Source organism: Lonchura striata, chromosome 3 (genome assembly GCF_050655825.1).
Source record: "Lonchura striata isolate lonStrDom1 chromosome 3, ASM5065582v1, whole genome shotgun sequence".
In the NCBI taxonomy this organism is placed as follows: domain Eukaryota; kingdom Metazoa; phylum Chordata; class Aves; order Passeriformes; family Estrildidae; genus Lonchura; species Lonchura striata.
In genome coordinates, this window is record NC_140705.1 from 84,707,254 (window position 1) to 84,724,235 (window position 16,982).

At 43.8% G+C, this 16,982-nt stretch overlaps 1 protein-coding gene and 1 long non-coding RNA gene across 7 annotated transcripts in view; one reads left to right on the forward strand and one right to left on the reverse strand.

Moving 5' to 3' along the window:
• The window catches only part of LOC144246047 (uncharacterized), a 123,446-nt gene that overhangs the window by 22,787 nt on the left and 83,677 nt on the right, over positions 1-16,982 (reverse strand). The window lies entirely within an intron of this gene.
• Positions 1-16,982, forward strand: part of LOC146767973 (uncharacterized) — a 61,794-nt gene that overhangs the window by 14,733 nt on the left and 30,079 nt on the right. For 2 of the 6 annotated variants that reach the window (XR_014953839.1, XM_085575595.1), the window contains exon 1: positions 1-1,628. The exons of 1 other annotated variant lie outside the window; for it this stretch is intronic. Coding sequence is in view for 1 of the 5 variants with exons in the window: in XM_085575595.1 (XP_085431721.1) it covers positions 1,563-1,628 (66 nt within the window). In the remaining 4 variants the exon portion in view is untranslated. 3 more of the 6 variants (XR_014953840.1, XR_014953841.1, XR_014953838.1) reach the window with 3 other exon arrangements.

Consider the following 16,982-nt stretch of genomic DNA (forward strand, 5'->3'; position numbering starts at 1 on the left):
AGCTGGCTGGGACCCAGGCCTGTGTCCCTGGGTTGCTGTGCAACCAAGAGGCACAAGGCTCAGCACGGCAGTGCATACGTGCTGTTTCATCCATGCTGCAGCCAGCTCATACCAGCCTCTCTGACCCCTGGCACTGCACTCATGGGCCCCAGCTGGGCTCATTGCCTGTCAGGGGGAGCAGCAGGCGAGGCCAGGAGTCTGTGAAGAAAGTGGGGAATATGGGGAGGGAGAGGAAAAAAAGGTATTTTTGGGTTTCAAGTAGTGTCCTTAGAGAGCCACCAAGATCTGAGACTAAATTCTTTTCCACTTGAAATGGATGCCTGAAAACAGGTGCTACAAACTCCCTGCTCGCTGGAGGTTACAGACCCATTGCCTGTCACCCCTCAAGCCTGCAATCTTCTTTTTATTAATTTGTTCAGACCCTGAAAGAAATGGAGCTCATTGCAGAGCAAACTCCTGCTCAGTGAGAATTGCCCCAAAACCCATGTTTCATCCTCCCACCCCACAGCGTAGGACAAAAACTCAGCTCCAGCATCTCCCTTACCCCCTTTCCCTTGAAGGAGTGTCTTTTCCTTGCACATAGTACTGTAAACCAGCTCTTTCCCTAAGGGAGCTCTCTGTCATTCTTTACAGCTCTGGTTTCTGTTTGCACCCTCTGTCCATGGGTCCTAATCCACAAGGCAATGAATTCAGTGTAAAAACATCCATCAGCTGCAAGGCCTGTTGAATATGCCTGATATTAATTAGGATCTAATTTGTCTAGTCTTATTATTCACATATGAGTTCTGTGACTGAGACTCCCAGCACTAAATGAGAAATTTTCTCCCTCTCTGCACTTGGGTTTCAGTGGTTTTGATCAAACTAATAGCCTGGCTTGAACTTCCATGGCTGCAGCCCCCACCTGCCACCACTCGGCTGGATGTAGCAAGGAAAAGCACTGACCTTGGGAAGGGGGAAGCAAGAAGAGAAGCTAGCTTGGAAGAACACATACAAGTAATGAATGTACAGTGGAATGTTCAGTTATCCCCAAAGTCTTTCTAATAGGATGACCTTCAGGTGAGCAGCAGGGAAAGGACCTTTTGTTAACATGTGTGGAGAGGCCTGTGTGCTTTCACAGGGTTGGCAGCCTGCTTTCCATTGGACTGTGCATGCCAGTTGTCTGAAAAGCTGAGAAGTTAAAAAAGGGGGCTGCAAATAAAGAGCTATGTGATGCCCAATATAACTATGATGTCAGCTCCCTCCAGTCTCTTTTGCACATTGACACAGCTCAGGGCAGAACTGAGAGTCCAAGCACCTATAAATTAAGGCTGTAGTCCAAAAAATGTCTGAAGAGTGCCCTGCTGCCAAATGCAGGTGCTGACTGTGAATATTAGGGATAAAGCTGCTGATTTAAAATTTCTGAGAGTTGGATTCTGTCCTATTCCCTCCCTTATAGTGCTGCAGCAGGGGAGCTGCTTAGTGCAGCCCAGCCTTTCAAATGTTGGTGCCTGGAAAATATGTTCTAAAATATGTGTTGAGCAGCCCTTTTCAAATGCTCAGTTCATCTGGATGGATAATGTCAGATGTCCTCACAGCTATTGAAAACACATTCCAGCTGCCTAACTCTGGTATTTGGAGCCAAATTTGAGGTGAGTAGGATGGAAAAGTTTGGTTTCACTTGTTAACAAGTCCTTCAGTTCATACCCAGTGGAGAAAAGGGACTAGCAAAATTTAGGATGGCTAGAGTAGAAAACAATAGAGACAGAAAATTGGTTTGTTAACAGATTTCCACCCCTTTCTTTTGTAAGCACATGAATAAATATATCTCTGATGCCACTGTTTGTTTTTACTCTTCCTGAAAATGGTCCTCCTATTATTTTTACCTCATCCCCTGACACTCATTGTAATCCCTCTAGTACATTCTTTTCGTGAAGAAATCTAGTCTGAACAGAAGAAAGGTCATGCTCTTGGCCACACCTCTGTTAAAGCCTAGACAACAGTGGTCTATGGCATGAGGTTATAGGTTGTGCCACTGACTGAATGGTAACAGGAATGGCTATGGGACTGTGCTTCCTTTGTCCTTTGTCTTACTTTCAGGAAGGGTGCACAATAAGTTCTAAGGAGTGGGGTTTTTTCTTAGTAACTATTTAAAATTGAACAACTTTTTCTTTCTGTACCAGTTTTGTACAGGTCTTAGTTAATATTCACCTCCTTTCAGGACGAAGGGGATATTCAGGAATGCTGAGCTTCATAGACCACTGAGCTTTGCCATATGACATAATCAGACCCCAGGCACTGCTGAGTGGACAAACCTGGATTACAGAAGCAGTGGATCTGAGAGAAGGTAGATTATGAGTGTGCAGGACTGTACTCAGAGGAGTTCCACTCGCAGCTCTTCCCATCAGAGGGAGCCTCTTGTTCCCTGTGTCTTTGAGAGCTAGCTTTATCAACTAAAATCAGGATCTTTGCCTGTAGATTCCAAAATAGTCCCATCCTTGTCTCACTCCTTCCCTCTTTTTAAGTAATACCTCCTCAGGGCTAGGGGGATGGCAGAGATCCCAAGGCAGTGGTGGTAGCAGGGAAATCCCAGATATCTGGTGACAACCTGCTGTAGGGGAGGAATTTAAATGCCAGTCTTCCCATGGGAACTCAGGAGACATGGGAAGGATCAGACTACTTCTTTCAAGTCCCTCTGACATTCAAGAAAATGTTGCCCAAAGACCCAGTGGGCTGAGTCTTACAAGATGCATCTTCTTGATGTTCTCCAGGCACAATTGCTCAATAGAAACACATTTGGCCTAAGCAGGAATAAATGAGCTTGTGTGTCTCAGGCCTTTAACCCTCTCAGTCCTGGCTGGCCAATGTACCAACAGACACTGGTACTTGAACTATGTCTTTACAGAGTTCCACTGGTAGGGAGGAGATGTTCTCATGGCAGAGAACCCTTGTGGGGGGCCACAGCAACATTGTGAGCTTGGTATTTTATGAGTTAGTCTCATGTGAACTCAGTACCAGAGGGGAAAATGACACAAAATCAATTGCACAGATCAATACCTGTTCTGATGTATTTCCTGGTGACAGGTCAGATGGCCGATTAAAGGTAAACATAGTCCGAACAAAGTCTGGGCAGAGCAAAATATTCCAGATGGGAACCAGAAGTTCAGCGCTCATCAGAGCCATCTCCACACACACATTACAGGCACCAACCAAACACTAATAAATGATTAACAGGGCTGCTGTGCATTAGCCTCACCTTTTGGTCCCCTCCCACTACTTCTGGATAATTTCACAGAAAAGGCAGATGATAGGGAATTGTGTATTTTGAGAAATTAATTATATATTTAGCTCTCTGTGAATGTCATACAATCCCGAGAATCCTGTTTCCTCCTTCCTAAATGCCTCAGACTTCAGACCAGACCTTTTAGATGGAGGTTGTTCAAAGACAGTCCCCTTTGGAGTCCATCCAAACTCCATCCAACTCTTTCCTGAATTCTTACAGAGCAATGCAGCAACCCTCTTCTTCCTATTGTGAATTAATCTTTATCTTCAGAATCCTCAGTTCTTCATATGATGGTAAAGAGAGACAAGACCCAGGGATGGAAGTTTCTGTTTATGATGAAGAGCTGAGAGAAGAAAATCACTTGGGCTTATTGCCTCCTTCAGACCATCCTCCCACATTTCCATTTTCCCTTCACTTCCTCTATCCTTTAGCTGTGGATAGTCTGGACATCCATCTGACACTTCTGCCTCTTGGCCCATTTTCCATGCCTGTAACACTACAGCACTGTAATATCAGAAATATTCTTTCTTTCTTGGGTGCTGCCCACTCTTTTGCTTTCCATAGTACAGTAACACCGTCAGACTTATAACAGCCTGAAGGGAAGGAAGCCTTCATTTATTTTGTCAGGCTCCAGCCCCAGTTTTCAATAGTCTGAAACTGGTGGGAGGGACTCTATTATCCAGCTATGATCAGATATAGCCCAAGTGGGCGGAAGAATCTGGAGCTGAAATTGGTCTTGTTCTTTCTATTCCAAATGCGGTCTTCATAGCCTTTCCCTTGAGTAAGAGAATACCACTGGTCAGGTCTCCAGGAGCAAGAGAGGATGACACCAGAGGGGACTGTGCCCTGACATCTCTGCAGAGCACAGCAGCTCTGCACCAGACAGCTTCATTCTTGTTTTCTGACCTTCAGTTCCCCCTCTCATTATACAACACCAGGATTAGACAGTGCCTGCTGGTTGGCACGCTCTGATGGGCATTAATACCTGCTGGCACAGAAGCAGGCACATGCCAATAGTCCTGTGTGCTAATGAAAAGGCACCATTTCCACTTACATTTCAGCACACATGAGGTTTCCTGAGAGCCAGCATTGATCTTTGTGTTCAGGGGAATATGTGCTGCCATCAGTCCTGCCTTGCAGCTCCAGGAGACCTGCAGCTTAGGGTAATGACAGAGAGCAAAGTGAGGGCAAACTGAATCCCTACAGAATTTTTTTGGGGCCAGAGCTTGTCAGCACCTTGTCACACAAAAGAACTCTTAGTTCTAAGGCCCAACAGCAAGACAACACACCAAGAACACTGCACGTGACCTTACTGTCATCTTATCAGATTAGCAGGAACTCACTGTCTCATAGTGCTATGAGGCATATGAGATAAGTAAGGTATTCTTCTAAGTAGGTAGTATTTATAAGGGTGTCCAATTGTTGTGTTGGAATAGTAAGTATTTAAAGCATGTTAGACTTCCAAAAGAAAAATGTCCCTTGTTGCTTCTGATAAACTGATTTCAAGGCCATGGGGCTGAGAAGGAATTTGCCCTCAAGCTTGCTTAGTCCAGAACCAACCACTGCAGAGTATCTTGAATTATATCTCTGGAGGAACTGATAACAATCACATTTCAACTCAGAATGGACAATGGAGCTATGGAGCCATTAGGCTGATTCAGATGTCTGCTATGACCAGAATGGACAGCGTCTGTCCACCTGATCCATAATTGTTTATGTTTTTGATCTAGAGGTGATGTATGGGAATATAAAACCTTTGAAAAAGTGGGGTACTAAGTTTAGAAATGGGCATTATAGGTACTAGCATGGAGGGGTTCATATCTAGCAGCTGACAGATCTGATGTTGTATGGCAAACCAATTTAAAACAGCCTGGCACTGCTGCAGTTCATATGTCAGACAGCAGGTCATCTGAAGCCTCTGTGGACAGGACCATATACATATACATGCTTGGTGACAGCCACCTACCCCCAGCAAGCTGAGGATATGAAGATTTGCTACTCAGCTCTTGGGTTGTGGGAATTTTGATTTAGTTCCACGCATGCAACTCTGCAATTCAGGCTCTGAAAACAATAGTTTGGTCACTCCAGGACCAGGGAGCATGAAAGGGGTGTGACTCAAGCGGCTCTGTTCCCAGAAGTCAGGCCAATTCTCTAATGGGAGCTCAACCAGCATCTCTGCTGAGTGTCCAGGAAAGCAGTTTTGGCAGCCTCTCTGGAGATAGTTCCAGTTCAGGAGAAACTGCTGCTACATTTGGGACAGACAGCGTGCAGTTCACGCCTGTGTGCAGCCAACAGCACAATCAGACATCATTGCCAGACATGCTTCTACAGCACGCTTGATGTTGACTTTTTATTCATTATATTGCATTGTTCTTGCATGTCAGCCCCTTCCACTCCCCTCTGCCTCACCAGTCTTTCATTGCCAAACCATGCCACATCTCCTCTCTGCCCAAAACTTTCTTTGTTTTTCTGCTCCTTCCCCCACAAAAGGATTTCTCTTTCTCCTGTTTCAGACTCAAATGTCCCCTAGAAAACACTCTAATCTGAGTGTTTCCTATTAGAAGCATAGTAAATACAGGAAATTTTTTGCTTAAGCAAAAAGCCCTACTAACCTGCATGAGAAAAGTATCTCTCCTATAAATTCTTTGGGCTAAGCACTGTTTCATCCTATCTCTCAGAGAAATCCTCCAGCACAAAGCCTTCTGTGCAGCTCAGTTGCAGTTAACAAACAGGAATGATAAACTGAGCTTGCAAGGGATGAAACAATAAAACTGACCTTACTGGAATAAGTTTATTCACATTTGCAATTATCTGGTGACAGACTGAATAAATATAATAATTCAGTTTCCAGAGCTCCAGTTACTATTTCATAAATGGTGTTCAACTGTGACGTGGCCTGGTTTCAAACAGGGATGAGTAGTTTAGCTCCAATTGATTTGCTCTTTAAGTAAAAATTAGAGGAAGTACAATGCCAGGATTGCAGTCCCCATGTGGAGCATGATATCCCTGAGAAAGAGAGACTATAGCTTTGTACCTTGAGCTGATAGCTGGGTTCTGAAACTAACTCAGCAGGTGATCTTCAGAAAATCACCATTCTTTGGTTTTCAGTTTCCTGAAGGAAAAGGGAAGCATCAAAATGCAGTACCACAGGAACCACTAGAGTGTATTTCCCTTCCTTGAAGCTAGTATAGAGTCTTGTATAATTACATTTACAGTCAACTTCATGCACTATTTCTTTCAGTGGAGCACTTCCTTCCTAAAAGCCTTGTCCACAAATATTTTTAAGTGCAAAAAGAAGGGCACCATAAGCATCTAGCAGTCCTCTGACAGAACAAAGCTTTCCCTGCACAGTATTTTCTGGTCCAGATAGGTCATTAAGTATAAAATGTATCAACAGATACCTAGGTATGATAGATGTTATGTTTGAAATAAATCAGAAATGAGCCTTCATAATTCTGTTCCTAAAACATGAGTCAACACCAAGACAAACATGGAGGTTTTAACCATTTCCATTGAGATTCTAAAAGATAGTGATGCAACACCTCTGCAGAGCAGCATGAATCAAGAGCTGGGGATACTGAGGTCAGCTGAAACACATACTGGTGGAACCAGGCTTGGAAAAGCTCTGGACCAGCTGGGAGATCAACTGCATCTCAGGACAGAGTACAGACAACAAAGCTGTGAGAGGCACGGGATTGGAAGAATGGTGGAGATGTTCTACATCTGGACAGCATGGCAGCAGCAGCAGAGCTGCATGTGAGGCAACATGGACTGACAGGGTAAGGGATGTTGTCAGGAGGAGTGGTGGCCACAAAGGCTGCATGCACTGGCCTGCAGCCAGGCAGTGCTGCAATCAGTCTCTCACTGCTGTCAGCAGCTGGTGAGGCCACAAACTGAAAGATGATGCTGCACAGACAAGATTATGAAACCCACCATAGCTGCATGAGTAGGAACAACCTTAAGTTGTTCTGAAAATGAGATATTAACGTGAGGCTTCACACGCCCAGGCTCCATGTAATAGAACCACTGCCTCACAGCAGTCCTCAGCACACACAAGACTGGCCTGCTGAAGGCAATGCAAGGGCACAGTGGAGTATTTCTGCAGGGCTTGGAGCTATTTGCAGTGCAGTAATAGCTCTGGTGACAGCAGCTCTCCATCCATCCGTGAGGCACTGCTTTGCTTAGGGCTAGCTGCTGGAAACCCAAGATACAGCACAGGGGGACAGGTCTGGTGTTCAGTCCCCTTAAAGGAAAAGGGCATGCTCTGCCTCAAGGGTGGCCAGTCTTGTTTGAAGGAGATACAAATGTTAAAATTGTTCCCTATAACCATGCCTGGAGATGGTTACGGTAAATACCATCATGAGTGCACCACACCACTTCTTGCATAGCTGGCTGTTTTTTTTCTTTTTTAAATCACTCCTAGTGTTGATAAAAATCCAGAGGCAGTGACATAATCCAAAAGTTATCCAGAGAGATTCAAAATATCCCATGGCTAACAAAGTTAAATAAAAGCTCTGATGAACCAAGGATGCCTCAACAGCACAGAGCTGCAATTGCCTGGGTTAAAGAATCTCACAGGACAACCTGCCTTTGACTGCCTTGACACAGTTCCAGCAAGAGGGATGGATGATAGCCCTGCAGGGGACAGCCCCAGCATGTAGACAACCACTACTCACCCATGGCCACAGGCACTGCTATGCCACAGTCCCCATGGGCCCTGGAGTCCCCTCAGCTAACAGAACTTAAAGAGAGGACTCTGCTGAGCACCAGGACACATGGCTGCAGGACAGGCATCATGAGTGACCACTGAGAAGTCCTGGAGGCCAGCCTCAGAAACCCTCAGGACTGCATTCATCTCTCAAGATGCCATCTATCTGCCCCCTGCCTAGCCAGCTGCCTCAAAACCAGCTTCTGCAGTTTCAGCTGCCACAGAAGACTGTTCACATCATTCTGCATGCAGACACTGGCCTGAGCTTATATGAAGGGGAGGACAGGTAGGAAGATCCTACCAGAGAGCATGAAAGCCAAAAATTAAAAATACACCCATGTTGGCAAGTAGCAAGAGCCCAAGGTTTGTATTCTCTAGTTCACCACACTCAGCTCTTGCATTGCTTACACGTGGGGTCTCAAAGTGGCAGAGGGTGCCAGCTCCCAAGAAGAGGACCCATCTTCCTTTCCATAGACTTTTTTGGGCATCTGGCTTGAAATGTCAATGTAAGATACCCTTAACATGCCTGAACTTTTTTTTTCAACCAGTATTGAAAGCCCAGTCCCTAGGTGAATGGGCACTGAAAATCCCAAGTAAATATTGGAAATCCTGATCCAAATAAATAACTTATGATATCAAATGCCTGCAATGAAGGGGGAGAACCCTGATGGCTACTATTAACCTCTGTTCATTGCAACTGCATTGGAAATGAGATCTGGGAAACTCCATTTCCAAGCAGGGCAGGATCTCCCCTACTTGCATGTCCACATGAAGCATTGGCAGTCATGTCCAGCCTTGCAGCAACTCCCCAACTTTGTCCTGGTGTCCTGCATGGAGATGACTTTCACTTATGGCAAACATCTCTCACAGGCTGTCAAACCCAAACACGATTGCCTTGCTGCCTTGTTGCTGGAGGTCAAGGGAGGTAAAGACTTCACATGAATACAGTGGAAACAGAATACAAACACATAAAAATCCCCAGCAAGAAAGGACAAGCCAACCTTAACAAACAAGTACATTATCCATAAATAAAAAGAAGGCAATCACAACATGCGTTAAGCTTGTGGGAGCCAAAAATCATCTCTCATCTGTGGGTGACCAATAGCTTGCGGGTTTTCTAGCACAAACTTGCCTGGTGTCGTTTGTCACCTGTGAGGGGTAAGCTGCTCCTGAAGGCTGCTTTGTGCTGGTGTGTGTGCATGCGTGCATGTAACTCACGGAATTTCAGCAAAGTCGCATAAGAGGATTGTAGTCCTGGTTCAGCTAAAGACTTAAGATTCTGCATAATGTGTTAAGAGGAGCTTAATGCAATCCTACTACTCTGCCAGAGAAACCCTGAACAGCAGCCTGTCTGTTCTCACCTTTCCCCAGCTGCTAGACAGCTGTGGAAGAGCTGGCTGGCCCTATGACTGCTTAAAGGAGCAGGTGCATGGGCAGAGCTTGGGATTTTACATCTGTCTTCTCAGGAGAGCAGATTTTTGTGCTCACTACAATAGAAAGACACTGTGCAGGACAACTGATGCAAAATTCATAAGGTGTGGAGAATTTGCATTTTTGCATCATCTGGAGGCCTCTGGTCAATGTCTTATAAGAAAGCAGGCTTCACAGCTCTGAAAGAGGAGCAGAGAGCCAGAAAAGAGCAGTTGCATGTCTCAGTGGCAGGAAGTATTCTGAAAGTGAGGAATGGCCAAAATTACATCAACAAGGAGGATATGTGCTATTGGGGAATAAGTTATCATGGCTAAGGCAACACAGGCAAGTGTGCACTTGAGATGAGACCAGCTGTCCAAGGATTAGAGCAGGGACATCAAAGGGTAGGGAAAAAGAACAGAAAGGCAAAATACTAAAAAATCAGACATGAATGTCAGGCAATAGTGAGGTCAAAAGCTTGGGTGAGGGTGTTTCTCAGCTGCTGAGAAAGTTTGGGTTTTAACAGCCAAGCCAGAATCACACACATCCTTATTCTGAACTTCTCCATGTCATTGTGCCCCACGTGCAAAACAAATAGATTGTAAAATCCTTTCTCCTAGATTCTCAGATTATGATGGTGCAGTTTTACCAGCAGTCTTGCTACATGCTTAGGCACAAGCCCCTCTGGAGTCTCCAGTTACCACCTCATATAAATAAAGAAATAATAGTGCAGATTATGAAATAATGCATGTTATGAAATAATTATGCAGATTTCCCAAAGTTATCATACTGACCAGGATAGTAGCACAATAAAGACTGGGGATAAAAATAAAGGAAGAAAATTTATTGAAACCTGATGCACACACATAGCAAAAAAAAAAAAAAAAAGTTTCAGGTGAATGTGAATCAGGCAGGGAAAGGAAGTGGACTGGAATGAGTTATTCCTTATTCTGGAAGACAGCAGAATCCTAGAACAGCATTCAATGTTCCCCATGCTGAAGAGTTTCTGAGTATAGAACTGGAAAATTAAAATGGCTGTAACAGCAGATCAGTGATACAAAGTGATTCCTGCTGTTTATAAATGGTCAGCAACCAGGTGATGTGTGTAATACCTTCTGTCCTAGAAGAGTATTGCATGGAGTAGTTCATATAGACTAGTTTTACATGTTTATGAGGTTGCATTCTGGAAAACCATGACTTTGAGAAGCTCTGAAGGGTTACAGATAATTCACCGGAAGCTGGATCTTGGCAGAGCAAGGAAGCCTATTCCTCCTGGTAGATAATTAAGGAGATATGGAGTAGTAGAAAGAACTTTTCCCACTTGCATGGCATTGACAAAACATTTACCCACATTCAAAAGAGAACCAGATTGACTTGGAAAGGTTCAGAAATGAGCTGCAGAAATTATATACAATCTCTGAGATACTATAGAGGATACTAAATTCTTCAGAATACCATATAATTTATCTGAAGAATCTTAGGGACACTGTGATATTTTAATGTTCTTCTAAAGAAAAATGAACCCAAGAGCAGAAAGGCCTATTACCCCACAAAAAAAAAAAAACACCTTATGAAGTCCAATCCAGAAAATGGAACTCATAAAATTCAAGCTGAAAGTAAGATGCAGGGGTGGGTTTTTTTAAAGATTTCAGGAAATAATAACTGAAATAATTTCCTGAGAAAAACAGTGAATATGTCATCACTTGGACTCTTTACATCCAGTCTGCAATAATTGCTAAAGTACATGGTCTAGTTTACCAGAATGTACTGGGTTTGATAAGTGCTGGGGAAGAACAAAATGACTGGACTGCCAGCTGGCCAGGCATAGCTCTGTGTGTTGGGTTTTGCAAATGGTGTGATGAGATCAGCCACTGTGGTCCTTGTGGCTGTAACAGTCAGATCTTGTAATGCATTTTTCATCTGTAGTTCTGACAGTGGCTTTCATAAGCAGCCAGTGAGGTGGGCTGACCCACTGTGACTGTGACCAGAGAGTCTCCTTCCTCAGTGCCTGATCAAGGCTAAAACCTTTTTGGTATTGCCTAATGACCACTTTTCTTCTGAGGGACAGATAATGAGAAATGGCCTTGGTGGGATTTCTCTACAATGTCCAAGGTACTTAAAGTTTGGCATGTGGGCAATCCTGGAGCCAGAACCAGTGTCTCAATGGAGTTTTCCTTACATCTGCTGGCACTGGTTTTATAATCCATGTTCTCTAGAAACTTATGCACAGGGTAAGATGTCAGCACCAACTTTTTATAGCTGCCAAGAGGATGACTCAGAAATATACTGCTTTTCACTAGAGTCAGCATTAGATGTTGGAAATTCGATGTATAAATGATAACTATTATCAATATCAGGATGTGCCTACAGAGGAGTTAGGTCCTATCAGGAAACTTCAAGGAGACAAGAAGAACTTATGGTATAAGCAACAGTAATGGAGAGTACCATACTTGACTCTAGCTCTCAGCTTTGCCCTTAATGGCCTTTGATTGCATGCATGTCCTCCTCCATGCCTGGACTTCTGCAGCAATAGAAAAATTGTACGTCCTGTCTCCCACCTGTATCTTTACATATTCCCAAATCCAGGGACTGTCTGTCTCCACCTATGCTTGTGTAATGCCCAGCAAAGAAAAGCACTTTTGAGATTCTCAACCTGTTTTCTAAAACAATGTCTAATAATAACTACCATGTCTACTGAATATGTCACAATTTAGGAAGCAAAGTGTGTGGCCCTAGGTGAGATTTTGATGGAACCAAACAGTTTGTATTATATAGTTCCCCCAGTCTGCCCTGAAGGCTGTAGGCCCATATGGTTTTAAATTACCCCAGCTCTCAGAATATTGCCCACTAAAGACAACTTCTTTCTCCCTTCTTTTACCACTTCTCTTTCCCAGTATACTCTGTTCTTCCCTAATTGTGTTATGTCAATATAAGTATTTAAGTCTTGCCTGCTACAGAGTGATTTTTTATTTTGTTTTGTGTCCAAGTAGAAGCTTGCTACCCTGCTGTGGAAATAATTGGAAGTTTTTCCATTCTTTTCCATGAGCTCTTGGACTAGGTTCACTCAAATTTTCAGTTTACTTGTCTTATCTTTAGTGCTGAGAGCTGGATTACTATTGCTGGCAGGTATGGAGACCAGACTATGTCCATAACACAACTTTCTAGGGAATACATATTTTAAAGTGCTTGCTTAGAAGCCAGTGAGAAGGAAAAATAGAAGTGAGATGAGACTGGTAAAGGAGAGTAATAGTGGTGTTCAAAACCCCATTTGTCTAATGCTAATGAAAATAATGGTTCATTAGAACATTCACAGGAGCAAGAAACACCACATCTCACATGCTGGGAAGAGAATGGCATAAACTGCCTCTGGAGAAAAGATTGAGATTCAGTGAAAGATTTTGGGTAGTGAGTCATCATTTGTTAGTGAATTCTTTTGTGTATCATAGAGATGTAAATATTTCATCTTAAATAGTAGAACATAATCAAAATATACCAAATACTTAAAAGACCACAAAGGAACCTACTACTTGTCATTTCCCAAAGCTGTGCAGTCCTGCATGATGACATGGAGAAAGAAAATTCTCTTGCCCCTAAAGCAGAGGTGGACTGTAAGTACCACAGCAATGCCCTTGGGATGCTGATGGATAAAGACAATTCAGGAGAGCAAAGGTGAAGCTTCAGGATTGGGAGGGAAGTCCTAGTCAAGCTGAGCATGTTTAGTTGCAGAGGGTGTAATGAGAAATGTTGCTTATTAGGAGAAAGTTCTTCTTTATCTCTGTGCAGAAGCTCTTTGATAGGGGTGGGGAGCAGTTGCACTTCTGGAACAAGGCAGACTGTTGAGAGTTTGTCTCTTGACATGCTTGCTCACAGGGTCTTGTGAAGTCAGGCTCTGGGTACTACCTCTGTATTCCAACACAACCAGCTGATTCTGATTCAGTAGTCGTGGCTTCCAGAAACAGAGGAAGCGCCCATCCATCTCCAGACAAGTGCTGAATAGAAAAATGAAAGTAACTGAATAAAAATCCCTGGAAACAGAGATGGTGAGAGCAAAAAAGGGGAAAGTAACTTTGTTACTCATCAGGCTATTATCTTTGGGAAAGAAACCATATAATTTAATATTCCTCTGGACCATTCATCTTCATTCTCCTAACTTGATATCAATAGCTGCCAGGTGGTGCCTGCAGAGGCCATTCAAATCAGATTATGTTATCATAGTTCTCCAGTCACCTCCAAGAACACGATCATGATCATGAGGAGGAAATCTAGTTATTCAGGTACATGTTCCCTTATTAAAAGCCTGAGCAAAGTACATTGAGCCATTATAATGGGATTAGGGTTTGAGTTGTGTTCTCAGGGTTGCCATGACTATGTGATTTTGGTACTGTGTTGTGGGACTTGGAGAAAACAGCTTCACCCTGACCAGGCTATCATCACACGGGAGTGAACACCAGCATGGACTGTGGCCAAGAGCACGAAGCTTGTAAAGATTAATCTAGTTACAAATGTCTGAGGCAGAGACTGAAGTAGAGGTGTGGAAGGATACCAATGCCTACTCAAACTTAGCAAAACAGCAATCAGGGAGAGGAAGAAGAAACAGCTTTGATAAACCTTCTAGAGTGTCTCTCAACACCCATTTCCAGCCTTTTGCTTCAGTATAAACACATGTCGCTCCAGAAATCCAGTTTTTTCTCATTAGCGCCACCTGTTCTAATAGCATATGAAAAAAGTTTTAACTGCATCTGTCAGGAGTTCATGGGGTTTGATGTTCTCCTTCACATTCTCAGTGAATAGGAACCCACATAACAATAGGCTCTGAAAGATACTTCCCAGATATAGATAGTGAAGGACAAAAGCGAAGGCAGGCAGGAGGAGCAGACTGTGACAAACATCAGCTTCCTCAAGTGCTTTTACAAAGAACTGTCTTGCTCCAGAACCAACAACACAGCATTTTTAACACTATTATTTGAATAGAACTACTATAGAGGTGAGATTCTCTGTCTACAATATACTCTTATAATTCAGCAACACACCAGCTTACCCAGGAAATGTTATTAGTGATGACCCGTGGACAAAATAGCCAGATTCTCAAAAAATCTTGTCTCAGTGTAGGGTGCAGGTCTCTCAGTGAGTCTTGAGTATGTTTGAAGATATATGCCTTTTATTTTCAATTTTGGCTTTTAATTTTTTCTGGTCCCACCAGCCTTAAAATGGTCACTCTTCATGTTTTAGTCCTGTGACTGGTGCATGGCTAGCACAGGAGACATTTCCAACAACTGGGAAAGCAACACTTCTTTTCCAGCTACTCCTGTGCCTGGAATAACACTGACATTTTGGGACCACTTAGTAGGTTCCTATTCTTAATCTCCTGACAAGGAGTCAAAAGTACCTTGTCAAAACTGACAAGGGTAGTTGTGGCCCCCTCAGAGAATGGCCAAAGCTGACACATCTCTACACACACTTTCCCAGGAGGGTTTATGGCACAAGCTTCTGCCCTTTTCTCTTATTACTGCAATCCTAAACTCACATGGCAAGCAGAAGCCCAGATGTGTGCCTTCTGGCCATTCCCAGCTTTTGATGGTATGTATATACATCACTGAATCACACAGAATCACAGAATGACAGGCTATGTTTAGTTGGAATGTACTCATAAGGATCATTGGATCCAGCTCCTGGTCCTGCACAGGACTATCCCCAAGTGGCACTATGTGTCTGAGAGCATTGTCTAAATGCTTCTTGACCTCTGGCAGGCTTGGTGCTGTGACCACTTCCCTGGCACCTGCTCCAGTGCCCACCCACAGGTAAGAAAAGGTTTTAATGTCTGTCAAACCCTCCACATTTATATATGCAACTGCTGGGTAAGGAAATGCTGTCAGTACTGCAGTGCCCTGGCAGAGAACAGAACACACCCTTACCCCTTCACTACATATGCAGGACACTTTCTCCTGACCTATCACTCCACAGCAAAAATAAGTGTGATGTACTGTGGCAGAGGACTGTTCCCCTTCTGCATCAGAACTTGAATGAAGACAAATTCCTAATGTGCCTCTGCAAAGTGCTTCTGGATCTGGGATTAACTCCTGGAAAACAGTTACACACTTAAAACTTTCAGCTGTCATAAAGCCTTTTTTACACACTGCCTCCCTGGATTGCTCTCCAAACCTGTCATGTGCTCAGGGATAAATCCCTTGATGAAAAGATTTACTTTTTTTTTCTTCTTCACATTATTTTACTATATTTTATAATTATTTTAGTCAGCATTTTTTTCTTTGGAAATACAGATTTTTAGGTTTTGGAGTGGTGAGAACTCTCATGCATTCATAAAATGCAATTTCTGTTATGGGTTAAATGGGTACAAATATGGAGTGCAGATCTGCTTAGGACAGGACAAGATACCCCTCTCCTGGGGACCCAAAGACTCAGGAAACAAAAAAAAGGCAAGGAGTTGCCTCATCCAGGGTCTTGGCATCAGTCCAGGCTCTTCCCAGCTTTTCCCAAGGGATCCATTCCCTAGAGGTGTGCAGTGGAAAGAGCAGGGCAGTGTAGTCCTATGTAGGTGGCTGGAGGGTGACATTCATCCCCGGTGGGGAAAGCTGGACCCATTAGGTCTGAAGAGACATGCAGGCTCCTGGCACAGGGCGCCAGCCACAGCAAGCTTCTTTGTATGAAATCCTGGCCCTGCTCACAGACTACCATGTGTCCAAGAAAATCCTCTTTTTTCTCATCCTCTCTCTCCCCACAAAGAAATTCTTCCACAGAATTTCTTAGAATCCCAGAATGTTGGCCATTTAGCTGAAGTTTCTGGCCGCGGCACAATTATAATTGGTCTCTCATGAACAGGCTCAGCACTTGAGGCCAAAAAACTGCAAGGGTTATTAATGACTAAGTTCCCTTCTACTTCCTAACTACCACACAGGCAGGAAAGCTAGAGGGGAGCACTTGGGGCTGAGCCACTGCTCTCCTCTCATACGCACTGGCCTGGTGCTCCAGCGCCTTCTTGCAGACACAAAACCGTCCACAGTGCAGACACCAGATAGCACTGAGAGCTGTGAAAAGCAGGTCAGGCAATCAGAAGCCCCTCTGGTGCTCAGAGAACATTTTGGGGGCCTTCTCCCTGCAGCTGAAATGTGCATCAGGGTGCAACCTTTACAAAGGCACCTGGTTTGCCACAGGCAAGGTTGGAAGGATAAAGAGACACAGCTGGAATGGCAGACTGAGAAAACAGTCAGACAGAGATCCTTCTCTCTCCACCCCTCAAATAAAAAGACTGTCTCAGGAGAAGTTCAAACTGAGTAAGAATCATATTCTTACAATTATTACATTCCCATTTTACAACAATCACATGGCACAGTGCCAGCTGGCACTGGGAAGCCATTGCTGCTTCTCCTTCCTTGCTTGACAAACACCGTGATAAGAATACAGTCCTTGTTAGGTCGAGAACTGAAGAATGGGTAAGAAGAGGCCAAAAACACCTCCTTGAACAATCACTGACAAGTAAATAGAGCTGCACTTGGGAAATACATATTTTAAACACATCTTCCCTGAGGTTTTTGGGGAGGGGAGCTTGGTGCATGGGTTGGGAAGGTATGTTCACACTCGGGCATATTT